General features: G+C 36.2%; 3 protein-coding genes across 4 annotated transcripts; 2 read left to right on the forward strand and 1 right to left on the reverse strand.

Moving 5' to 3' along the window:
- Positions 1 to 453: 453 nt before the first annotated feature.
- naif1 (nuclear apoptosis inducing factor 1) lies at positions 454 to 6,536 on the reverse strand. The gene is made up of 3 exons (XM_026269046.1): positions 5,924 to 6,536; positions 4,725 to 4,772; positions 454 to 1,361 (listed from the first exon to the last, which is right to left on the reverse strand). The coding sequence occupies exons 1-3, from the start codon at positions 6,528 to 6,530 to the stop codon at positions 904 to 906; spliced, it is 1,113 nt and encodes a 370-aa protein (XP_026124831.1). The 5' UTR covers positions 6,531 to 6,536; the 3' UTR covers positions 454 to 903.
- Positions 6,537 to 11,850: 5,314 nt separating this feature from the next.
- slc25a25a (solute carrier family 25 member 25a) lies at positions 11,851 to 19,252 on the forward strand. Of its 2 annotated transcripts, none has more exons than XM_026269047.1 (10): positions 11,851 to 12,109; positions 12,889 to 13,015; positions 13,097 to 13,184; positions 13,642 to 13,753; positions 15,255 to 15,413; positions 15,976 to 16,128; positions 16,744 to 16,854; positions 16,980 to 17,147; positions 17,243 to 17,393; positions 18,230 to 19,252. In XM_026269047.1, exons 1-10 carry the CDS (start codon positions 11,951 to 11,953, stop codon positions 18,427 to 18,429), a joined length of 1,428 nt encoding a protein of 475 aa, XP_026124832.1. In that variant the 5' UTR covers positions 11,851 to 11,950; the 3' UTR covers positions 18,430 to 19,252. The 2 variants fall into 2 exon arrangements, with proteins under 2 accessions (XP_026124832.1, XP_026124833.1); XM_026269048.1 differs by having other exon boundaries at positions 11,951 to 12,109; positions 18,245 to 19,252.
- A 3,709-nt stretch (positions 19,253 to 22,961) lies between these two features.
- On the forward strand, positions 22,962 to 26,217 carry LOC113106959 (protein SET-like). The gene is made up of 8 exons (XM_026269050.1): positions 22,962 to 23,259; positions 24,054 to 24,111; positions 24,212 to 24,354; positions 24,438 to 24,541; positions 24,622 to 24,735; positions 24,819 to 24,989; positions 25,164 to 25,286; positions 25,528 to 26,217. Exons 1-8 carry the CDS (start codon positions 23,187 to 23,189, stop codon positions 25,549 to 25,551), a joined length of 810 nt encoding a protein of 269 aa, XP_026124835.1. The 5' UTR covers positions 22,962 to 23,186; the 3' UTR covers positions 25,552 to 26,217.
- Positions 26,218 to 26,247: the final 30 nt, after the last annotated feature.

A 26,247-nucleotide genomic window follows, 5' to 3' on the forward strand; every position in this document is an offset into this window, starting at 1 on the left:
TGAACATACGATTACACAGATATCTCTCTATGTTAAAATACTAAAAGCTAATTTCTTCATGTCAGAAGTATAAGTGTGGAGTCCCTCAGATGAAATAAAGTGCACTTTGTCTCCCTCTAGTGAAAAAGTCACCTACATGCAAGAAGACTGAAAGTCAAAGGGAAATGATGTTACATTGTTTAACTAAAGTAGAGAAACTGCATTAAAACTCCTCATATATTAGAAGTGAAAGTAACAACATATAACTAAAGTAGTGGAAATGTCTAAATGAAATCATATATGTATGTCTTTCCAACTGTAAACATGTCAGAGTACAGTTAATCAGCTTGTTTAGTGCTCGAGTGAAATACATGTATACCCAAACGTAAATGTAAATGGATATATTTACAATAAAGCCTGTGGCACACATCGAGAGTTTTAAGCATCAATAAAACACAAATGAAGACTCAGACGTGTGTGGAGAGTTTCTTTATTTAGCATACTTAAATAAAAAAGGCAAATTCTCAAAAGCTAAAGAAACAAAAGCCTCCACAAAGAACCGCTGAAAGTGTGTTTTCTGTAGGCCTCTGACCCAGATTTGGGTTTTGAAGGTTTGTTTTATGGTCAATTGCACTCCCAAAAATAAAATGTCTTTGCAACTTCTTTTTTTTTTTTAAGCATCCAAATGTAAGCAACTTAAACTGAAAGGACTTTACAGTTTCTTCAAATTGTCAAAAGCAAAAAAACTGAAGTCTTTTGTAAAGTGAAACGTCAGTATTTTGGCCACTTCCTTAAAACTCTCATAAAAGTCCTCATTATGCTGCATCGCTCAAGCACATATAAGCACAAACTCTTTGAGGCACCGTGCTGTACAATAATTTACAGTCTATTCTAGACCACACACACACACACACACACAGGTCTCTATTGTGCGTCTTCTGTCTGTGGCGCTCCTTCTCCGGTCTCTGTGGCAGCCGGTGGAGCAGTGTTTGGGCTGTTGGCGCTCTGCAGGAACTTCCTCAAGTCCTTCAGAGCGGGTCTGAACATCTGGATGAGGGCGAGCAGGGCGGCCTGCGTTCCCTCCAGAGCCTGGGCTTGTCTCTCCTGAGCGCAGGCCTGGGCCTCCTGCGAGCGGCGGATCATCTGCAGCAGGTCGTTCTGGTTCTCCAGGTGCTGGGCGATCTCGCGCACGTGCAGGTTGGTGACGCGGTGCTCCTGCAGCAGTTTGGCCGAGTTGAGCGCGATGCGGCTCTTCAGTTCCTGCGGTTTGCACTCGGCCTGCGCCAGCATCTCCACCGGAGCCTCTGTGGTGACGGTCACCGGCGTCTCCGTGGTGCAGTACTCCACCATGCCTTCCTCCAGCGTGTGGTACGTCGTCTCGGCTGCGGAGGAATAATCACACACACATATGTGACCCACAGTTTGGGATGTAACTAAATTCAGAGATGCAAACAGGTATGCATGCAGGAGCATGATCAATATGTTATTTCTTGGAAAGATATTTGCTTTAAATGCTCATTTGTAGTTAATTTAAGGTAATATATATCCCTAAACAAGATTTTATTCATTATCGTCAGATAACATCGTGCATCCCTAAAAATTGTTTTGCAGTTTTGGACATTTAAGTAAAATATATATATATATATACGGTTCGGTTCGGTTTGCTGTGGTGGCAGGGTTCATGTCATTTTACCAGCAATGCTAAGGAACAATAGATTCACTTAATTTAATTATAACAACAAAAATAACTTGTCTTTTTCTTATTAACTTTGGCTTCACATTTTTAGTGCAGTCAGCATACCTGAGAAAACAAAAATGAGATAAATACTTCCAATGTAGACTAGTCAGAATAAAACATTTATCTCTTTAGTGCAGTCAGCTTATCTGAGTGAACTAAAATTAAAATATATTATAAGTTAAAAATGTATATAAGTATCGTTCACCATTTGATATGGAGACATTTGATATGACAAACATTACAGGGTGCAGGAGTGCCTGGCTCCAGTTGAAATAACTTTCCAAACAGTTCAGAGATTGAACTGATTTTGCTGGAGGATCATCACTGCTGGATGCCACATCTAACTGCTCCTCTGAGACCAATTTAACGTCATAGTTATCTTGTATCTTCATTCTGAAGGCAGTGGGAAAGGTTTCCTGTTTTTTAGGCTTCTTACGTATACCGCTAATAATATCAATGTTGGGGTGATGTCTCCGGAGATAAGTAAGTTTTGAGAAACAGTTACAACAGATTGTGTGTGCTTTTTCTTCGACACAAATTCCATTCTTGTACTCCATTGGAAAACCAAAATGTTACCACACAAGAGAGACTTAAATGTGTCCGTGGGATCTGCAATCTCAGGGAGCAGCCCCAAGGGGCAAGGAACTCGACCGGGAGTTGAAGTCGGCTGGGGGCTGCCATCTTTTAGCAGAACTTCACTTGCGTTAGCATTCCCATTGACTCCCATTCATTTTGGCGTCACTTTGACAGCGAATAACTTTACATCTGAGGCGTTTAAAGACTCTGTTTGTCCATTATTTATTTCTAAAGATACACGACAATGTATAAAGGGCTCCATTACCTTCTATGTTACATTATGGCCCCGTATAAACAGTTTTTGTAAAAAAATAGGCTAACGATTGCGTCATAACCACTCGGCTCTCTGTCGCATTACCGTACAGACAGGAGGAGAAGCTCGCAGGCAATTAACTTAATATGGCGTACTGGCGTTACATTTTAAAATACTATACAAAATAATTAAACAGAATACTTACTCCTGCTCACTCACGACAAAGAACTCCCGCTCAAGCTCGCCGTCTCTGCAAGATTAACGATGGCAGTTTGCACGCACAGCTACTAGAAGATTTACATCTGGGCAGACAGGTTGCTGACGTCATCAAGCTTCGTTTGAGTCTGCGCGTCAGAAACGGAAGTGATAAAAAACGCTAAAACTGGGCTTCATTTGTCTCAATTGAGTTCCAATGGGGTCGCTGTGTCCATTTCTTTTACTGTCTATGGAGCAGCCATCCTGCGTATGCTTCAGAGCGGGTTTGCGAATCATTTGAATCAGATCGGGACCTCATAACTGGTTGATTTGAGTCATTTGAGTCACAAGATCAAATCGCGACTTCATAGCGGGTTCGCGAAACATTTGAGTCATTTGAGCCAGATCGGGACTTCAGAGCTTACTCGCGAATCATTTGAGTCGTTTGAGTCCGATCGGGACTTCAGAGCGGTCTCGCGAATCATCTGAGTCAGATCGCGACTTCAGAGCGGGCTCACGAATCATTTGAGTCAGATCGCGATTTCAGAGCGGGTTCGCGAATCATTTGAGTCAGATCGCGACTTCAGAGCGGGTTCGAGAATCGTTTGATTCAGTTCGCAACTTCATAGCGGGTTCGCGAATTATTTGAGTCACATCGGGAATTCAGAGCGGGTTCGCGAATCATTTGATTCGTTTGATTCAGATCGCAACTTCAGAGCGGACTCGCCAATCATTTGAGTCGTTTGACTCAGATCGGAACGTCAGAGCATTCTCGCGAATCATTTGATTTGGTTTGTTTTATTATTTGCATCCTTTTTATTTTATTTTATGTACTTCAGTCTCTCTGTCAATGCTTTACACTCATCATGACATAATGACAGTCTGAATATTATGCATTAAATTTTAGTGGAAACACTTTTTTTTTACTGTGTTGAGACATGCTCCGTTCGATCTCGTACTCTATCGCAAAAGTTGTCAGTGTTGTGCTCTTGCTTAGACCTTTGCTTCATTTTTTATCTTTACATACACACACACACACACACACACACACACACACACACACACACACACACACACATATATATATATATATATATATATATATATATACACACACACAAACACACACACACACACACACATATACATATACATACATACATGAACCATCTAATGAATCATCTAGACTGTTTTTGATTAATCTGTTAAAGCAAGTTCAGAATGACGCGTGTATGATAATAAACAGTAATAGCGCGCGCAGCATCAGCGTCCCCCGGGTCCTAACGCCCTTCTGTAAAGCGTTTCGATCTGTAGGGGGCGCTGTTGGCCTACTTCTAATTAAATAAAACATAAATAAGGCTACCCAAATAACATTTAGACTGTGTTTCTGATTAAATAAAGCAATAATTAATTTCATAAAATAATGAGTAAACTTCAATGTACTGTCAAAAAAAACGTCATTGTTGTTTATTTAATTCTAACTAATATGTTCTAGTTAAAAACTAACCAATATTACAAATATTTTGCTAATAAATTCTGCACAGGAGAGACTTGGTGTTGTTTCCAAACAAAAGGAAATATATCGGTATCGGCCAAAATGAGGTGAAAACTATCAACATATCGGATATCTGCAACAATCCAATATTGTGCATCCCTAATATTGTTGCAACATTTTACAAATATCAAGATTTAATATATTTTAGCAAAATGGCATGTTATAAAAGATGAAGTGCTATGATATTGCTCAAAAAAATATAAGACAACAATGTTTTGGGAGTTTAGGACACAAAACAGGACACAGGCTTAAGCAATATCTTTTATTTACTATTTGGGTTTATGTTTGTGCTTTGTTTTTTAAGATTAACTCTTTTTTTCCAAGGCATGGATTTTGTGGTGGCTATGCATTATAAATGTTATAATGCTATGCTATTATAAAGAGAAAATAGGCTTAGATGAAGGTCATAAGTCACGCTAAAATCGTACCTTCAAGAGTTTTGATCTCACACGCTGCTGCGGCTGCTGGCTGAATGCCTATGAAGAGAGAATAGCACTTTTATTTCCATTTTTAAAACTCAAAATGTAAGTTATAAAACATAATGATTGTTTCCTTTCGAGATATCATCACTCTGACACTGCAGTCAAAACCTTAGTTTTTTCAGGCACTTTGGTGAGTTTTCAGCTATGTTGCTTTTATATAAAATTGACATTTAAGAGCTTATTTTAGTACTATTTATGTATTTCTGTCTGTAGATTTTCATTACAATACATATTTTTAAAGGCCTTTTTTTCCACATGAGACATTTTTTATCTCACAATTCGGACTTTTTTCTTGCATATTTTGATTTTATATCTCACATTTTGGTCTGTTTCTCCCAATTTTGATTTTTTTATCTCACAATTTTGACTTCTTTCTTGCATATTTTGATTTAATATCTCACAATTTGGTCTTTAACTCCCAATTTAGAGTTTTTATCCCCAAAATTTGGTCTTCTTTCTTACATATTTTGATTTTATATCTCACAATTTGGTCTTTTTCTTCCAAATTTGAGTTTTTATCCCCAAAATGTGGTCTTCTTTCTTGCATATTTTGATTTAATATCCCACAATTTGGTCATTTTCTCCCAAATTTGAGTTTTTATCCCCAAAATGTGGTCTTCTTTCTTACATATTTTGATTATATATGTCACAATTTGGTCTTTTTCTCCCAATTTTGAGTTTTTATCCCCAAAATGTGGTCTTCTTTCTTACATATTTTGATTTTATATCCCACAATTTGGTCTTTTTCTCCCAATTTTGAGTTTTTATATTTCTTGCATATTTTGATTTTATATCTCACAATTTTCATTCTTCCCTTCCCAATTCTGAGGCTATATCTCAGAATTAGTACTTTTTCTCTCAATTTTGAGTTTATATCCTACAGGTTTTTTTTTCTCACATTTTAAGTTCATATCTCACAATTCCAAATAAATTTATAGTAACGTTACATTATAATTTCATTCCTCCCTATACAAAAAACAGAAACCATCTTTCACATACATCTACATGTCTGTCTCTTTTAAGTAATTAGTGTCTATATTATTACTATATCACAATTCTTAACCAGACCCCAGACCTCACTAATGTCTGAGTGAGTGTCGAGTCTGCGCGCGTGCGGTTACGCAGCAGTCACGCTATTGTCTTACTCTGCGTTAGCGCGGCGGCGGCGGCGGAGCTGATGGGCACCGTGATCTCGGCGGTCGCGTCCGCCGCAGGGAGGCTGATGATGGTCGCTTCTCCCAGCAGATTGCAGATGCGCTGCTGCATGGAGCTCAGGATGACGGGCACGCTACTGCAGTCTCCCGTGCCCTCCATGGCCGCGCGCGCCTGGGCCACTTTCCTCCGAACCTCCGTCTTCAGATCGGACCATTTCTTCTTGACCTCCGCGAGCTCGCGCTGGCAGGTGCTCACGGCGTTCACGCGCTTCAGGATCTCCACCCACGCGCTGTTCTTGGCGATGTGCGTGACGCCCGCGTTAAAATGATTCACCAAAATGTGTTTCTGCTTCTCCATCTCCTCCACGATGATCTCCACCTCCCTTTCGGAGAAATTAGTTTTTCTCTTTTTGGCCTGAGACGCCATAACGTATTTAATTGGACTTAAGAGAGGTGGGGGGGTAATATAAAATTGCGTAGAATACGTAAAAATAGTAAGTTTTTGTCCTGACACAATTGCGCAGCGTAATGGCTTCTTGAATCGACTTCTCCTCCAACAACAACGTTCGCGGACGCAAATGGCTGAAGTCCCGCCCATTCGTCGCCTCTTACGAATCTCATTGGCTTAGATTTGCCATTGTCGGTGACGAACTTCTTTTTGATTGGTGGAAACTGTTATCAGTTATCAGGTATTACGACGCCATACGATTGCGCCAGACTTATTTTCAACCACACGAGGGAGCTATTTCATAATATATATATATATATAAAGAGAGAGAGAGACAAACACACAGCTTTGTAAATATGTAAATGTTGACCATAATAAATTATATAACAGAGACAAAAGAACATATATAGAACTTTGAAAGGTTTGGTCCACTTGAAATGTAGACTAGTGTGTGAGTGCATATATATATATATATATATATATATATATATATATATATATATATATATATATAATGAATATGAATGATATAGTTACATAAAATAATTATTCTATTTTGTTATATTATAAATCTCTACATTTAAAAAAAGCAAAATGATCCTGGTCTTATTGGCAAATTATGATGCAGATGCAGATAAATGTGGCACATAATATAAACAACAGCCCTGATATCCGACTGAAGTATCTACAGTACGACTCAGACTATTGTCACAACAAAACCCTCTAAAAATAGTCTTAAGTGCACTGGCAGGATGTTTTCATCATCCTCAAGCTTGTGCAAATACGTGCACTTGACAGTAAAGATTTGACCCGCGGCATTTCTAAGAAGTGTGCAAACTTATAACCTCACTAATTTGAACAGGACAAAACCAGAGCTTTGAAGTTCATGCAAACTATAAATCTTCTAAAACGGGTTTGTCTTTGATAAAGGCTTCACAGAAGTATTAGCAGTGGACTGGAATAGACCGTTCTGAGAATTCAGATTGATATTATAGTTTAATAAAAACTGAATTCTTAGAATAAAGTCACCTATTGTAATCAAATGACAGCAAACACACAACCCGAGGCCTTCGTATACGCTCAGACTAGCATGTTATATTTAACAGTTACAATGTGATCTGCTATTAAAGGAGTGTTGACCGCATCTGGTTCATTGTGTGAAGTGTGAAACAGCTGGAATTTAGTAACCTTGTACTCTTTATTATCAAAACAATAGCATCTGTCTGGGACAGAAATGTTCCAAAATTGTTCAAAGATCACAACCACCAACCTGTTTAAGTTATATATTATCCTCAACACACTTGACTGAAGTTAATTTGTTCTCATGCAGAGATTTTTAAGAAACTGTCTCTCGTTCGTAGACGTTTGTGGGGTCAGACATGCAAATTAAGTTCTTGGAATGGAGAAAATCTGTTATAAATCTCTGTCCATCAAGGGCTCTTGCCTCATCTTTTCACTTGACTGGCAGAACTTTGTGTTTCATTTTCACGGTCATGACACGCTGAAACACAGGAACAGGAACCTTCACAGCACACAGGGATCTCAAAAAGCTTCTATGCCTGTTATTGTTTCTATTGCGCAATCTGAATATGAATTCATGATGCTCTTGACTGCAATGAAAATGTCACCATGAAATTTCCAGCTGTTGTGGTTTTGCCTGCAACTTGTGAATGTAAAACACACTACCATGCAATCAGGGTTGTTTTTTCATCAAGGATGCATTCAACTGTGCACAAAAGAGACATTTATAAAAGATTTCGATTTCCAATAAATTCTGTTCTTTTGAACTTTCTATTCGTCTGTGAATCCTGAGAGACAAAATGTATCATGCTTTCCACAAAAAAAAAAAATAGTTTTCAATAATATAATAATATTACGTGTTTCTTGAGCAGCAAGAATGTTTTCTGAAGTATCACTGAAGACTTCTGAAAATTCAGCTGTGCATCACAGAAATAAATTACATTTGACAATATATTGACATAGAAAACAGTTGTTTTAAATTTAAATAATATTTCACATTTGTACTGTTTTTACTGTATTTTTGATCAGATAAATGCAAACTTGGTGTGCAAAAGACTCTTCTACCAAAAACATTTAAAAATCCTAATGACCACAACCTTTCTAACAGTATTTCTATAGAATATAACAGCTGTTTTGTCCATTTTATTATTGAAAAATTCTGAATCCTGTTCAGTAAACAGATCTGGTATCAGTGACTTTCTTAAGCTGCTCTTTTCTCCTGTTTTTGTTGATAAGAGCGTTTGAGAATCTCAGCAGATTCTTGATCAGTGTCCTCTATACTGAGAGACAAACAGTGACTGTGAAGCTGTTAATGGCATGTTAAATCTGAGATAGCACATTTTGTTTTTCACCCATCAGTCTGACCTCCAGGTGAAGTTTATCAGTGGATCAGACGTAATCCAGACCAAGCTCCAAACAAACACAGGACCTTGTGTCTGTATTGTGGTTAATATACACCTTTAATAGCTTCTGCACCAAAGATCAGTCTTGAGTTTGACTGAATGGAGTCTTTATGAATGGGCCGTTTATCTTCATGTACAGGATCTATTTGTACATGACATAAACTGATAAAAGGGTCAGACCTGGGCCTTATCATTATATACCGTAAATGTACTGCAATGCACTGATCAGAAAACTGATTTCTCAATATTACCTGAAAAACTACCTATAGATCCGCATTATGACCCCAAATAAAGTACTTATTATACTTTTGGGGTAATTTGTAGAGGAACAAAATATTTGTGCATTTACATAATCTTTTTTCTAAAGGGTAAATTATATTTAGACCTTAAAATGCAATTTTTAAAAACAATTTTAATACATTTCTAAAATGTTAAATCAATCTAAAATTAAAAAAGAAAAGAGAAAAATAAAAACTATAGTAATAAATTTAGTAATGATGCTAAAATAACACTTCTTCAGTCATCACAACATAAAACCATATATATATATATATATTTCACTCAAGTGCAACTTAGACACTGTGTCCTTATTTAAATATAATTTCTCAGTAATTTATAAGATACACTAGGAAAATGAAAAATAAACATATTTTAAGTTGTAAATAAAACAAAGATTACTGGCACAATTTACAAGAAAATACTTTTTCTACTTCCAAATAGTTTTCTACTTCAAGATTTCATTTGTAGTTTTCATTTCTTTGTGAAATTTTCTATCAATCTGTGAAAAAAAAGTTACTAAATCACACCAGATAGTTTTTAGTGTAAGAAAAAAAAAAGTTTATTTGCTGTTTCATGCATGCATCAAAGGTCTTGAATTAATGAGATATCACAGGATGTCGTTTCACACGGGTTCTGTTCACCGAACATCCCTGCTGGATGAAATCAGAGCTCTGTACTGACTCCCAAAGCCTGCGTCTGTCCCCGTTCATGTGTTTAGTGATCCCTAATGTGTGACTTGGCTAAAATTAGTTTTTAGAGAGCACTGGAGTCAAATTCATGTTGCATACAGTACATGAGTGCACTGCTTCTCTCCAGCTGAACTGGATTGTGTTACAAAGCTGCTGATTAGTTCCTATTTTGGTTTTGGTGTAAAGGAACCGTCATACTCACACTGAAGTTCACTAATTACTTTATCATATGACACTGTACTTATATGGCAATGCAATTGTATGTACATAATTTGTACTGATGAATAAAAAGATAACATAAATTCTCAGAATACCTTTAAAATGTACTAATCTTCAGGTCATCTAAGATATTAATGAATTTGTTTCTTGGAGAAAATAACTTGTTCAGTAATGCATCCTCTGCAGTGAATGGGTGCCGTCAGAATGAGAGTCCAAACATCTGATAAAAACATCACAATAAAACACACCACTCCAGTCTTATCAATTAACATCTTGACAGATTAAAAGCTATATGTTTATAAGAAACAGAAAACAGAAAGAAGTTCTTCAAACCATTGCTTAAATATGATGCTTCCCAAAAAGCCCTCTTGTCTGAATCAGGGGAGGAATCTGCACAGATTGAGCACCATTTACAAGCCAAAACAGCGCTAAACAAATATGTGGCTGGGTGTTTTCACTGAAGGAAGCATTATTATGAACTCATATTTTAGTTTAACACAGTCGCTTAGTTAAAAATGCCTTGTTTCTTACAAACATGCAGCTTTTCTCTTCTCCAGATGTAACTGATGGACTGGAGTTCTGTGTGGATTATTGTGGTGTTTTTATTAGCTATTTGGACTCTCATTCTGACGGCACCCATTCACTACAGAGCATGCATTGCAGAACAAGTAATCCAATGCTACATTTCTCCAAAATCTGATTTGACAAAAAACAAAACAAATCTAAATCCGATATAGCCTGAAGATGAGCACATTTTCATCAGACATTCATTTGTTGTATTAACTATTACTTTAATAATTCTGGCATATAAAGAGATCTCAACAGTCCTCTCCATACACCGGGCTTTTCCCTCGCTGCGTGTGAATCATGTCCTGTATTCAGGTTACAGATGGTGAAGGTTGGTGTCCCCCTCTGCACAGATACCGTATAAATCTCTCTGGAGTTGGTCTTGGCACAGACGCTTCTCCTTCACCAGACTCTGACGTAATATTGCAACCGGAGCAGACAGCTTTCCTGCAGGATTGTCCCCCACAAAGTTCAGCATTGCAGTTTATATTTGAGCCTAACATTAATTGCTGCTGATAGCCAAAAACGCTGCAGTGAGTGACCTGCTGGTATTTTTACCTCCAAATAGTTACATTTAGGCTTCAGTGTTATTTCAAATATTTAATCTATTTAAAGACAATTTGATAAAAAAAAAAAAGATATGCATTGGGATATGCATTCTCATAATCACAATAAACATATAAATATTTATAGTAATGTTATAGCCTTTTATAATTTCATATGCAACCACATGGACTTATTTATTCATTTTTTTGTTCAGTTTTTAATTAAACTAAGTAAAATACACAGGTATTTTTTAAAAGTCAGGTACAATTGCACAAAATAAGTTTAAACTCATAGGTTTTTCAGCAATGAAAAACAACTCAAAATGTGTTATTTTACTAGTATTGATATCCAATTATATTTCTATTAATATTTTGAATAGTTTTTTATATTTTTAACCTGATGCATGTTCACTAGCTTTTTAGGTAGGCCAGTAACTTTTTTTTTTAATAATTCTGTATTTTTTGTTTTTAGTTTTTAGTTCGCTGCAGGTCTGTGCCAGTTTCTCTGTTTTGTAAGGAGATTCACTGGAGAAAATGTGAAATTCTTTATTGAGTCACTTATTTGGAAATTTCCCAGCATGTCACATTTCTGTTCTGGCAGCTAGTGCATTTCACCCATGATTGGACGATTAACCTCTGACGTCACGGACGCCGTACAAATGTACAAATCACAATGCGGACTTCTTGGTAAAATGGGCTGTCCGCCCCCTTCCGCTCAGGGGCGTGTCTAAGGACATTTCTAGAAGTGATCACGCGCTTTACCGGCATTTCAGCGTTAACCGTCGGCAGGCGAGAGAGTTCTCGTGTTATTTATTTATTTATTGTCGAAGACTTTTATAATTTTCAAGATGTTGTGCCTGTGCCTTTACGTGCCCGTCCATAACTCGGATCAGGTCGAGGTGGAGTATTTTGAATCAAACGGATTACCCTCCGAGCTGAAATCGCTGAAGTCTCTCAGTGTGCTTCTGCCTTCGCAGGAATTCTCCACATATCGAAAATGGAGGAAGGTGAGAAAAAAATATACAAATCTGTATATTGTTCAAGTCGTGAAACCGATTAAACCTAAAAAGTAGTTCACTTATTTATTTCATTTTTTTAAAGAAACTACACATTTTTGAAGCATGACGTTTCCGCTGCTCCTTCCTCTTTTCTTGCGCGCGCGCTTCCGTTCAGGTGACCATATATGGAGTTCCCCCGAACTAAACTTAAATGCGCTGGGTTTTATTGCGGTCGACTAATTAAAGTGTGTCAATAATGTGTACTATTGTACAAATAATGTGTTTAATCACATCAATACCATGGTACTGTAACTGTAAATACATATTAAAGTTGTATGTCGTTGTCCTTGAACTGAAGGCTGTATGGCGCCCCTAGAGGTGCAGTTTCATTGCATAATACACACTATTGGAATTGATAGGTTTGAAAGTTGATCGATTTTTATTATTCTGAGCTGCTGCAATCATCTGGATGAGTGTCTAAATATGATTTATAATCTCATAAACCCATGTTTTAGTGAATGCATTCAGTAATGACAATTAAATAAGAGTAAATGAGTCACTGTTCCTATCAGTGGTTAAACATATATTTTTAATAGTAGTCAGATTGACCATCGTAGCTAATCTGATCTGCACGGTTTCTCATTTAAAAATACACTCTCATTCTGTCTGTTCTAGTTTGCCAGGTGTTGACATTCCCACATTAACTTTTACTGATTGTGGAATAATTTACATCTGCAATGCATTGGATATTCTCTCACACTTTTGCTTGCATCTTTTTCTCCTCACAGAAAACCATGAAAACTGAAGAGAAAGAGCATGATGGACAATTGGACTTTGAAGAGTTTGTTCACTACCTCCAAGACCACGAGAAAGACCTGAAGCTTGTCTTTAAAAGCCTGGATAGAAAGATCGCCGGTATTGTACCTTAATGCAATGCTTTACACATTTGCAGCTTGGTGATTTTAAAACCGCTGACATTTATTTGTTGCATTTCAGGTCAAGTGAATGCCAGTGACATTGTGAACTCACTGCGAGATCTCGGCGTGCATATTTCCCTCCAGCAAGCAGAGAGAGTCCTTCAAAGGTGAAATATTGTGTGAATAACATCGGTGCAGCATTGTCCTTTTTTTTTTTTCTTGTGGAGCTTTGACTAATAATATTCAGTGTGAAAATTAAGTCTTAAAACTGCTTTCATTTAATCTTAATTTTCAGTGTTTGACTGACATTCAATGAAAAGCTTAATCAATTAATTACTTGTTATTGCTATACTATAAAAACTGTTTTTATTATTGCATTACTTATTTGAATTTTACTCATAAGTTCGCTGGAATTTATTACCGTAATACATAATTAAATGACCAAACCCTTTGTTTATGACTATATAAATGCAGTGCCTCCTTGATCACTTTATCTCTGAATGGACTGAGTCACAGCTTTATTGGAGGATTTTATCATATCTTACATTTACTGTAAAACACAGAATTTGATAAAACGCTCTAAATGATCTTCTTTCTCCCACGTTTCCTATTTTCTTAACGCAGCATGGACAAAAACGGCACAATGACTATTGACTGGAACGAATGGAAGAAGTATCCCACATTACAGCCTGCCGAAAACATTCCCGAAATCATCCTGTACTGGAAGCACTCGACTGTAAGCATTTTCTCTCCCACAAACCCTGAACTCAGTCCAAATCCTTCAAAACAACCGACAAAGCTTATTTAGTAAAAGCTGTTTTATTCATGCCGACTGCAAACTGGCATTACTACAATGATCTGATTAACACGTCTACTGGGAAAGACTCGGATTCATTGAAATGTGCATGAATTAGTCAGGTTTGGGGTTTGGGATGGGTTCAGAGCGTTGGCCTGGTACATGGTTGATGATAGTCCTAACGTGACTGCCTAAAATAGTCCCACTGGAACACCGTGATCTAGGACGGGGTCCAGTTTAATAGATATAGTCTTGCAGCTACCAGTCTGTCTCTAGAGCATCCTTCTATTAATACAGCCGCCAGAGTTTGTGCATAAATACATCCATTAGAAATGCAAATCAAATGTCAGCGTGCTCAGATTAAACCAGGACTAACCGTCCCTCCACTGCAACGTCTTATGCAACACTTGTTCATTATCAATGACCTACTTTAGATTCTTAATGAACTTTTCTCAGCCTTTGTTCTCACGAGGCAGAGTTCAGCCCACGGCGAGACTGACCTGGAAATCTGATGCAATGTGCAGGAGTTTGCAATCAGTTTTGCAGTTTGTAAAGTCCACGATAGAGTTTTTTTTTTTTTTTTGATGAAATGGCACAATAGTGCCTTAAAAAACACGTAGACTTGTTCCAGGTTTTTAACCACGTCATTGGTCGGATCAGACGACTCTGACGCACACGCTGTTGCAGCCAAGGCCATTGCACTTCACTTCTCTTGCAGATGATCGTTGCACTTATGTTAAATACTACACTGCAAAGAAAAAATCTTTTTGGACTCAGAAATTGATATTAAATTTGAAAAATGATTTCAAAGAAATGGCAAGAAACGCGGTTAAGTAAAAGTGAAATTTTGAAGTTAAAAGATGGAAATAGTTTAGTTAGTTTTTGGTCAAATGTGCTTTTTTTTTTTTTTTTTTTTTTTTTTTTTTAACTCAAATTTACTACAAACTAAATACAATGACATGTCAAATAACATTGACTTGAATGTCAAATTAGACTGAAATAGTATTTTCTTGTAAAACACACTTTATCTTTTACTTAAAATGAGTTTCAGAAATTGCTTGTCAGTTTCACAACTAATTAAAAAGAAAAGGCAAATCACACAATGATTAAATGCAGAATTTGTAAGTAGAAAAAAAAGTAGAATTTTTTTTTTTTGTAAAACCTATTCCAATAATATTTTTTACAACCTAACTTTTTTTATATATAATTTTCACTAGTAAATTTCACAGATTACAATAGACTAGTTTTTAATTATTCATTTAAAGGTGAGATTATACTGACATTGTATTTCTCGTGCAAAAAGAGATTATTGGAGTATGTTTAAGATAATTTGAGTGTAGCTGTCGTTTACTGAAAACAGTGCTTGACGGATATCTTCATATGAGATAATAATGTCCCGTGTTTACTGTGAGTTGTTTAACCGTGATCTGTGTGTTTGCAGATCTTCGATGTGGGAGAGAACATGATGGTCCCAGATGAGTTCACCTCGGAGGAGCACCTGACGGGGATGTGGTGGAGACACCTGGTGGCCGGAGGAGGAGCTGGAGCCGTTTCCCGAACCTTCACCGCTCCGCTCGACCGACTCAAAGTCCTCATGCAGGTACAGAATTTAAATTACATGCAAAACACCAAAATCACGGCCCAAAGTCAGTCACTGCAAGGTGAAGAGAACTACATCAGTGTTATATTAAAATAATAAAGCCATGACTTATTCATTAAATCTCTGAAGGTTTTATTTACTCAAGCATTTCCCTTTAATCGAAGTCCAAACTGGTTGGCTGCTCGGGTTACATCTGAACAATTGGTTTTGTTACCCAAGAGTCATTAAAGCAGTTAATCATAAATGCATGTTCCAGTGAAAGGATCTGGACTCTGAATAGTTCTACAGTCCAGCCGGGCGACCAATCAGAATGCGAGGAGTGAAGCACTCCCTCCTGATTGGTCCGATACGAGATAGTGTTTGACGTTGTCACGGTCGAGTGATAGTGGTGATCTGTGTCATGTTCACGTCAGCTCTTGTTCAAACGGACTTTGAGAGTTCAGAGATTTGGGCCAAGACCTTTTACCTACATCTTTCTGAGCTCTTCAGCATTGCTCTAGTTTTAATTTAATATGTCAAGTCTGAAATCATCAGTTAATAATGACACACCGTTCTGTTTCAGGTGCATGGATCTCATGGAAACAACATGTGTATCGTGAGTGGACTCGCTCAGATGATCAAGGAAGGAGGGATGCGTTCCTTGTGGAGGGGCAACGGCATCAATGTCATCAAAATCGCACCCGAGTCGGCCCTTAAATTCATGGCTTATGAGCAGGTAAGAGAAATAATGAAGAAAAATGACTAGTTCAATGCCATTAGAAAAATACGCTTTATGGTTAATGTTTGAAAATAAAGAAATTTTTGGGTTTATTATTGTCCACTGAAACCAGAAAACAATTTTCATTGCTTAAAATAATATTAATAACTGAATAATTGAAGAAAAATAAAAATGTTTAGCCAAAAGCAGCTTTTATTTATTTCAAAGATTAAATGCTAAAATAATTTCAAATTCAATCAACTAAAACTTAAACCTAAAAGAATAAACTCATTAAAAAAAATAAAAATAGATTAAACTAAAAAGAAATGCATTCACAATTAATTAAATAAATCTAAAAATAAAATGTCATCCAAAATATTAACACAAACTATAATATTTATCAATAATACCTAATAGCATGGCAAGGAACATGACATAAATTTAAGTAATTTATATATTATACTCTTTATTATTGCTATAATATAGTATCATTGCAATATAATGTTTTTTATAGATTATTATTATTAGTGCATAGTCAAATTGAATGGAAGAAAAACGGGTTTTCCTTTTCTGTCCTCAGCTGATCACATGCTTGCTCTGTGTATAAACGCCATCTCGTTTCTTCTTTGTCAGATCAAGCGTCTGATGGGAAGCAGTCAGGAAGCTCCTCTGGGGATCAGCGAGCGCTTCGTGGCAGGTTCCCTGGCAGGAGTCATCGCCCAGAGCACCATCTACCCCATGGAGGTGCGTTTGTGTCATAACAACCTTAAACTGGTCTGGTTGCTATTTACATCAGTATCTCAGACATGGTTTTAGCCTTTGAAGTGAAGCTGGCATGGTGTTAAAAATCAAACCTCTCTTCTGTTCAGGTTCTCAAAACCCGTCTGGCGTTGAGAAAGACAGGCCAGTACAAGGGCATCTCAGACTGTGCCAAACACATCCTGAAGGGCGAGGGAGTGTCTGCGTTCTACAAAGGCTACGTCCCAAACATGTTGGGCATCATCCCGTACGCTGGCATCGACCTGGCCGTGTATGAGGTGAGCAGAGGAACACAAACTAAAGCCATCGCTGCTGCTGCTGGTGGCACTGAAGCAGAAAGAGCTCATCTCGTTCCCTCTTTTTCTCTTGATAGACGTTAAAGAACACGTGGCTCCAGCGCTATGGGACGGAGAACACGGATCCGGGTGTGTTTGTGCTGCTAGCCTGCGGAACGGCTTCCAGCACCTGCGGCCAACTCGCTAGCTACCCGCTAGCTCTCGTACGAACACGCATGCAGGCGCAAGGTGAATAATACATTATCTTAACTAATCATAGATCTTATTTATTATCTAATATACATTTTATTTATATATTTGATACATTTAATTTCATGTATTTTATTTAATATACATTTGATTATATTATTTGATATGTATAGTAATGTTTAACAAATTTATATTATATTAATACACTATTATATTTAATAACATTTTATATATATATATACTTTTTTAAAATAATTGCAGTATATACATGTTTGTTTATTTAATGTACCTTTTACTTATAAAATTACACATATGCATGAATAAATATATTAAGTAAAAATGTACATCAAATATATGAGAAAACTTGTATAAGCTGCAATTATATTAAAAAGTATATTTAATAAAATGTTATTAAATGTAATAGTGTATTAAAATAAAATAAAATTTATGTTAAGTATATAATTATACACATTAATTGAATAAAATGTGTTAAAATACATTAAATTAAATGTTTAGATAAACAATATACATATAAAATTACACATGCATAAATATATTAAATATGTTTATGTATTTAATATTATTTAATTATATTATATATATTATATTATATATTATTTAATACACTATTTTCTATTTAACGCATATTTAAATTATCTTTTTTTTATGCATTTTAATTTATTGGTTTAATTATTTTAAAAATCCATAAAAAAAAAAAAAAAAAATCTTCTTTTTTTTTCAATTAATGCACAACCTTTTCCAAAGTTTATAAAATCGCGTTCTTGATATTGACCAATACCAATAATTAGGGTTTTACTATAATCAAGCAGCCTTAGTTTTTGGTGCATTTTAATGCATGCATTTACTGAATATAGCTGTTCTTTCTGGAGCTGCGGTTGAAGGCGCGTCTCCGGTCTCAATGACGGGACTCTTCAAGCAGATCATGAAGACCGAGGGCCCCGCGGGTCTGTATCGGGGCCTGACCCCAAACTTCCTGAAGGTCATCCCGGCCGTCAGCATCAGCTACGTGGTGTACGAGCACATCAAGAGCACGTTAGGCGTGCAGTCAAGATGAGGCGGTGAAACTCGAGGTGTGGAGGCCATCTCATTCTGTGAATGATGCTAACCAACATCTCATTATTTATTTAGTGTTCTAGAACGGTAAAAAAGCTCAAAATCAGGGACCAGTGTTTTTTTGAATCCATGTTCGTCATGTACATGTGAAGACTCGAGTTCTGTTATGATGCAATTCAACCAACACTACAAACTACTGAAGTTGCATTGCCCGTTTCTTACAAAAGCTGCTTTATATCGACTGAAGTAATATATATTTATACATCTTGATAACCAGATATTTATACATGTTGTGGCATCTTTAATGAATGTGTTGCACGGTCTCTGAATTACGGAAGCCATTGTTTTTGTGTTTTACAGTAGTTCAACTGCTGTCTGATTTAATCTTAATTGTGTTTATTTTAAATCGACACACTGTTGTTGTTCATAATTTTGTCTTAATATAATATCTGGTTGATTTGAAGACGAATGCACTTTAATGCTTTAGTCCGTTGTGAATGCAATGCAATGACTGTAAACGTTGTCAGAGGGGGTGTGTGTGTGTGAGTGTTTTGTTACGGGGACCATATGTTTGAGTAATAAATGCACATGATATGCTTAAACTAATTTCAACATATAAATGCACAGATTGGTGTTTGTATCTGAAGGAAGTTGCTTTAAGATGGATGTTCTTGGGAATAAATGATTCAAGTGTCCGACATGTTCAATGTAACAGCATTTATGTTTCAGAATGGCTGTTTTAGTTTAGTTTTTTAGATCATTAAAAAAAATAAGAAATATCATATGTAATTTATTTTTTCAATAAAAACGTAATATTCATTGTTTATCGTCTCTGGTGGTTTTGCTTTTTACAAATGCTTCCAGATTTTATATCAATTGCAAATACATGTCACGAAAATGGTTTTTATTTCTTTTCTTTTTTTTTTAACGTATTTAACAAGTTGATGCATGTGTATAACACAAGCTTTTTGAAAAAAATAATACAATTGTTTAAAATAATACATTTTAATTCTGTAAATTGGACAAAATAATAAAACTAGAAAAAGGAATACAACTACAAAAACTAAATATATATACACGCACACACACATATGAATACATTCTACACTTTCAAATCTACTGATATTTTTCTTGCATAATCAGGTGAAATGGCTAATATTATATTTCACCATCTGACCTATTTATACCAGATTCAGTCCTAGCTAGATCTGACCTGGTGTCACTTCCAACAGTTATGGATCATATCTCTTGTAACGAAATTAAACTGCAGTGTGTGCAGGATTTCATGTAGTGCTCTCGGTTCTGATCAGACATTGAACACTGCCACCTGCTGGTGATTCTGAACACGACGTTGGCGATTTACTTTTTAAACTTAAATATAAATATGAACAGTACATTGTCATTTTATTTTAATTTTATAATATTTAATTTAATACATATAAACCACGTAGTTCCAGAACAGTTAATTTCGAAAAAATTCTATTTTGAAATCTGACTAGGAACGTGACTTTTATTTTGAAGTCCAATCTTATAATATCTACTATATAGAAATATCTATAACCAAAATCAGAGGAATAAAAAACACACGACCAGCGATTTCGTCTCAGAAATGAGCTAAGACTGGTTCAATTTATGTTAATGTATTATTATTTATTATATGAGTACACACTGAATAGAAAGAATAGAAATTATGTATATATATATATATATATATATATATATATATATATATTATATATATATATATATATATATATATTTGTGTGTGTTTCACATATTATATGCATTATTTTCGAATTGGGGGCCACAAATAAAAAATTTATAAAATAAAAATACAATTTAATTAAATTTAATTCAAATAAATAATCAAATAAATATAATACAAATATTTAAATTTGATTAAATAAACCAAATGTGATTAAAAATAAATAAATAACAATAAAAAAATTAGGTTTATTCTTATATTTAAATAACTAATAAATGATTTGTATTACAAATAAATCAATAAAATGTTATTTACAAAATGTGATACAAATAATAATTTAAAGTACATTTGATTAAAATGAATACAATTTGACTTTAAAAAATTAATTAAATACATCAATAATAAAAAGATGATAGAAGACATGATTAAAATAAATAAATATTCAAATAACTAAATAAGGTTTTATTTGAATAACTAATAAGCAGATATATTTTGATTAAAATAAATTTGATGTAAATAAATATATGTGATTAAAATAAATAATACAATTTGACTAAACTATTATTTTATTTAATTATTTATTTATGCATTTAACAGTGTTAAAGTGTGGAGAAAAAAGTCAGAATGTTAAGCAACAGAAACTAAATAATATTTTTCCCACAGTTATATATATATATATATATATATATATATATATATATATATATATATATATATATATATACACACACACATGAAATATATTTTATTTTAAAGTTTAAAATAAGGAGAATGAATGTGAATGAATGAATCCCACAGGAGCAATTCATTAAGCTGATTTGCAGTTTCCCCTCATTACACACTCGACTGTCAATCAAGATTAGACGATTATCAGTCAACACCAAGATGCTGTGAAAAACTGATGTGCACAGTCCAGCTGGGTTCAGAATAATATTGTTGACTAGTAATATTAATTGCTAAGAACTTCATTTGAACAATTTTAAAGATAATTTCCTCAATATTTAGATTTTTGCACCCTCAGAAAAATAGTTGTATCTCAGATGTATGTCAGCCAAACACTGTCGTAAGTTTATTTATTCAGCTTTTCAATTATGCATAAAACTCAGTTTCTAAATATTTACCCTTATGACTGGTTTTGTGGTCCAGGGTCACATTTTATGTAGTAAAACTAACAGGAAATATATGTACAGTATCTACTTTATAAAATAATTAGGCCATTAATCAACCTGTGCCACTATTACTGGGTGTTTGGTGTTAAGAGAAGGATTCTTTTTTCTATGCATTTGTTTCATATCTGTTAGTTTCATTAAACTTTGCTTTTTTATTGGTTTAAGTTAATTTTATATGTGACTAAATAAACTTTTGCACACAATGTTTACTGACTCACTAATGAAAAGGACTTAAATTATTTAAAACAAGAAAAACAAGTATTAAAAGGAGCCACAAATCCAGATATTTACTATTTTAATTTACCCCCTGAAAAAACCTGGATATATAGGGGATCCTAATTTTAAAAGAATGATAATGTACAGTTAATAATATTTGATTAGTAGGCAAAACTCAGTAGGCATTTATATACTGTACACACACACATATTTCCATTAAATCTATTTTATTGGGAAGAATTTTTTAATTTAAGTTTTTTTTCAGTAAAATTACTGAAATTTTTTTTTTTTATATATATATATATATTTTTTGCGTTAAAAACATTCAGGCCTTCAGACGCGTTTTTTAAAAGTTTACCTTTTTAACATAACCTTGGCGTTTTAACGACGTCTTTCCTGCCTGGGGCGCGAGCGCTACGCTCAAAGACGTCATTTTCGTTAATGTTAGAAAATAATAGAAGAGCCGCGTTCTCTCAGATTTCCATCAAAAATATGTTAATTTGGGTTCCAAATACAGAAATGTTTTATGGGTTATGAATAAGTAAGTAATGACAGAGCTTTCATTTTCGGTTGAACTAAGCTTTTATACTCCGGATTAAACAGAGTCCTGTGTGTTCACATAGACAGTAAAAGAAATGGACACAGCGACCCCATTGGAACTCAATTGAGCTAAATGAAGCCCAGTTTTAGCGTTTTTTAGCACTTCCGTTTCTGACGCGCAGACTCAAACGAAGCTTGACGACGTCAGGAACCTGTCTGCCAGATGTAAATCTTCTAAGTGGCTGTGCGTGAAAACTGCCATCGTTAATCTTGCAGAGACGGCGAGCTTAAGCGGGGAGTTCTTTGTCGTGAGTGAGCAGGAGTAAGTATTCTGATTAATTATTTTGTATAGTATTTTAAAATGTAACGCCAGTACGCCATATTTAGTTAATTGCCTGCGAGCTTCTCCTCCTGTCTGTACGGTAATGCGACAGAGAGCCGAGTGGTTATGACGCAATCGTTAGCCTATTTTTTACAAAAACTGTTTATACGGGGCCATAATGTAACATAGAAGGTAATGGAGCACTTTATACATTGTCGTGTATCTTTAGAAATAAATAATGGACAAACAGAGTCTTTAAACGCCTCAGATGTAAAGTTATTCGCTGTCAAAGTGACGCCAAAATGAATGGGAGTCAATGGGAATGCTAACGCAAGTGAAGTTCTGCTAAAAGATGGCAGCCCCCACCCGACTTCAACTTCCGGTCGAGTTCCTTGCCCCTTGTGTGTTCACTTGCAGAACCATTTTATCTCCATTCAGGTGACATGTTGTGAGAGCTTCGTTGAAATCCCGCCCTTTTAGTAGCGGTTCCAAGTCCCGCCCCGCCCCCCACAGGCGCCGACCAATCAGAGAGCGGGTCTGCGGACAGACGTCGCTCTCGGCGGGTTGTTCTGTAAGGGGCGGGGCTAATTTTCGAGCTCGTGTGGGGCGCGTTCTGTCCGAAAGAGCGCGTGAGAATCTGCGTTTCTTCCCTCGCGTTAAGTTTGTGTGCATCTCTCTTCTTGTCCTATATTACAAGTCTTCAGGAAACCGGGTTTCAAGGAGGACGATCTTCTACCTCAGCGAGTTTAGAAACCACAGCACTTGATTCTCACTGGAAACTCCTCTCGTCGTGAATCAGTGAAATCATGTCTGCCTCAGCGGCTAAAGTCAGTAAAAAGGAACTGAACTCGAACCACGACGGAGGGGACGAGACCTCGGGTAAGTGAGAACAATCGGCGGCCATTTTCACTTTCTCTTTTCTCTCAAGCGGGGTTTTAATCGCTGTTATCGCTAGTTAATTAGCAGCGACTCAAGTGTGGCTCGCTTGTGTAGACTGTGGCGAGATGCAGGGCTAGCGGTTGGATGTTTTCGGAGGAACGGCTGCAGCCGGCGGCGGAGGCCATGTTTGATTTCTGGCCGAACTTAGCGCGCAACAAAGCCCTGTTAGAGCGCACAGAACAGCCGTTACATTTCAAAAATCAAAGCGCGGGAGTTTGTTTTATTCGAACCGCTAACGGCTTTTCCGAAGGAACGCGTGCAGTTAAAGAGCGTGAAACATGCGGAGCGGAAGCGTCCGCTCGCTTTGTTGTTATGCTATAGCTTTAGCCTAGCTGAGCCACGTCTCCGCCATGATGTAGCACGGTCTAATGCTTGTTTACGCACGTTAACGGGTGAATTATGATGGAAATGAACGCTGAAGCGACTTTAAACGTGGTTAAGCGTTCGGCGGAAACCGGTGCAGCGCGATTCCGTTCACATTTAAACCACGCGGCATGAGCGCGGCTCCCCTGACTTCAATACATTCACGTCACAGAACACTTAGTTTATAATAATAATGATGATTAGTCGAAGGAATCATGCCTAGAATATGATGTAAAAAAATTATACTTTAATCGTTTAAAGTACGTAAATTGTGAATATAAGTATTTTAGCGCTAGTTTGTTAATGTTTGGTGAGAGAAAAGCCATGAAGTGTTTGCATTTATTGTTCTTTAACACTGTTTTATTGTTTAGAAAAAGAGCAGCAAGAAGCCATCGAGCACATCGATGAAGTCCAGAATGAAATCGACAGGTATATTTATTATTGTATGAATATTAATTATCGCGGTTAATGCTGTGATGCTTATGAATAGTTATTAATTATTTTTTGTTTGGTTTCTAATCTTGTCCAGACTGAACGAGCAGGCGAGTGAAGAGATTCTCAAAGTAGAACAGAAATACAACAAACTTCGCCAGCCGTTCTTCCAGAAGAGGTCAGAACTCATAGGCAAAATCCCCAACTTTTGGGTCACCACATTTGTCAACCACCCACAAGGTAAGGTCCCTTGCGAACTGCTATTGCACTATTTAATCATAACGTTAAATAAATGTTCTATTCGATATTATTTGATGATTTAGTCTCCGCTCTTCTTGGGGAGGAGGATGAAGAGGCGCTTCACTATCTGACCAGAGTCGAGGTCACAGAGTTTGAAGACATCAAATCCGGCTACAGAATAGATTTTGTAAGTGGTAAAAATGGTTTATCATGACTTAAAGCTCGTGTGTTTTGATAACTCATCCTTGCTTTTCTGTTGGCTTTTAGTATTTTGATGAAAACATGTATTTTGAGAACAAAGTCCTCTCCAAAGAAATTCACCTGAACGAAAGTGGAGACCCAACCTCAAAGTCGACAGAGATCAAATGGAAACCAGGAAAAGTATGTATGATGTCTTTTCGTTATTATTACTCTGAATTGTCAAACGGTTGAACACTTCTGAGCTTGTGAATCTTCTTTCGTAGGACCTCACGAGTAGGTCCAGTCAGACACAGAGTAAAGCAGGTAAGAAGAGACAACACGAAGAACCCGAGAGCTTCTTCACCTGGTTTACTGATCACACCGATTCAGGCGCCGACGAATTGGGTGAAGTCATTAAAGACGACATCTGGCCGAATCCTCTGCAATACTACTTGGTGAGACTTGAACTCCCGTCTGGAGCAACATCCACAAAGAAATGGGAATTTAAAAATTTTTTCAGATTAAGCTTATGCAGACTCGGTATTATTTGATCTAAGAGAAAGTTTCCAGTCATTTTAAATCATTAAAAAGACAGCGGAATGGACGTTTTGTATTTCAAACCTCAACAGGTTCCAGACATGGAGGATGAGGAAGGAGAAGGCGAGGATGAGGATGAAGACGAGGAAGGTCTGGATGATATTGATGAAGAGGGAGAAGATGATGGGGAAGAAGAGGAGGATGATGATGGAGAGGTTTGCACCAATTTAAGACTGTCGTGCATCATTGATCTTAGTTTTTATCTTTTTCTCATTTAAGAGTGCCAGAATGGCTTTTCTTTTTGTAATACATTTGTGACAACAGTTTATTTTCCAATGAGTTCTTGGAAGTCTAGAACGTGCAAACTATTGTTTCTCAAACTAGTCAATCAAAAGTGCTTCTAAATTTAAAAAAAATAAATAAATCACCCATTAATTGTCTTTATTTTTATTGCAGGACGATGACGGTGAGGATGACTGAAGCTGAAATATAGGAATATTATCCACATTTCCCCAGTCCGGTTTCCAAATTGCTTCTTTGGCTTTTTTGTTGTCATTTTTTTTTGGAAAGCAAGATGCTGCTTTTTCCATTTTTTTATTTTTTTTTTTGGTTTTGAGCTCCATCTTTCCTTGCTGTGTTGAAGTTCCCCAAACAGACTCAGAATAAACTGACTGCAAAATCTTGCCAACATGGCATCCACCATCTCAATTTCCAAATACATTTCAAGGTTAAAAGCAAATCACTGTAGTTATCGGCCACACGTCGTCTGGAGTAGACTTGCGAGTAGTGTTTTCAGTTTTTTTAATTCTAAATATATGTACAAATATGTATAATTTTTTCCTGTTTTGTGGTTAATTGAACAGAAGCCATGGTGCGCAGTGATCTGCTAGCTCTAGCGTTCTCCAAGTTTTCATACTTTATTCTTTTTGTCTAAACCCTTCATGGTTGAATCAGCAGATAGACAACAGTAGTGAATCTCTGATACCTCTTGTAACCATGTCTGTTCAGGAGGACTGAGGAAAAGAGGGTATGTGGGCACCATCATTGAGTCTTTGATTTTTATCTTGTCTTGTTTTACAGACATACACCAGATTTGAAATGGATTACATTTTTGATAAAATAAAATATTTAAAAAAAGGAGTCAAATCACGCTTGTAAATTTTTCCCCTTACAGCC

Source organism: Carassius auratus, chromosome 8 (assembly GCF_003368295.1).
Source record: "Carassius auratus strain Wakin chromosome 8, ASM336829v1, whole genome shotgun sequence".
Taxonomy (NCBI): Eukaryota; Metazoa; Chordata; class Actinopteri; order Cypriniformes; family Cyprinidae; genus Carassius; species Carassius auratus.

What these genes read in the sequence shown, in the direction of transcription:
- naif1 (XM_026269046.1), bottom strand. Translation starts at nt 6,530, where the DNA reads ATGGGCGGGACTTCAGCCATTTGCGTCCGCGAACGTTGTTGTTGGAGG. An exon ending in CGCCGCCGCGCTAACGCAGA is followed by an intron (nt 4,773 to 5,923) that starts GTAAGACAATAG and finishes CTCTCTTCATAG; the next exon opens with GCATTCAGCCAGCAGCCGCA. An exon ending in TGAGATCAAAACTCTTGAAG is followed by an intron (nt 1,362 to 4,724) that starts GTACGATTTTAG and finishes ATTCCTCCGCAG; the next exon opens with CCGAGACGACGTACCACACG.
- LOC113106959 (XM_026269050.1), top strand. Translation starts at nt 23,187, where the DNA reads ATGTCTGCCTCAGCGGCTAAAGTCAGTAAAAAGGAACTGAACTCGAAC. An exon ending in GTCCAGAATGAAATCGACAG is followed by an intron (nt 24,112 to 24,211) that starts GTATATTTATTA and finishes AATCTTGTCCAG; the next exon opens with ACTGAACGAGCAGGCGAGTG. An exon ending in ATCCTCTGCAATACTACTTG is followed by an intron (nt 24,990 to 25,163) that starts GTGAGACTTGAA and finishes AAACCTCAACAG; the next exon opens with GTTCCAGACATGGAGGATGA.
- slc25a25a (XM_026269047.1), top strand. Translation starts at nt 11,951, where the DNA reads ATGTTGTGCCTGTGCCTTTACGTGCCCGTCCATAACTCGGATCAGGTC. An exon ending in GACTCAAAGTCCTCATGCAG is followed by an intron (nt 15,414 to 15,975) that starts GTACAGAATTTA and finishes GTTCTGTTTCAG; the next exon opens with GTGCATGGATCTCATGGAAA. An exon ending in TCGACCTGGCCGTGTATGAG is followed by an intron (nt 17,148 to 17,242) that starts GTGAGCAGAGGA and finishes TTCTCTTGATAG; the next exon opens with ACGTTAAAGAACACGTGGCT.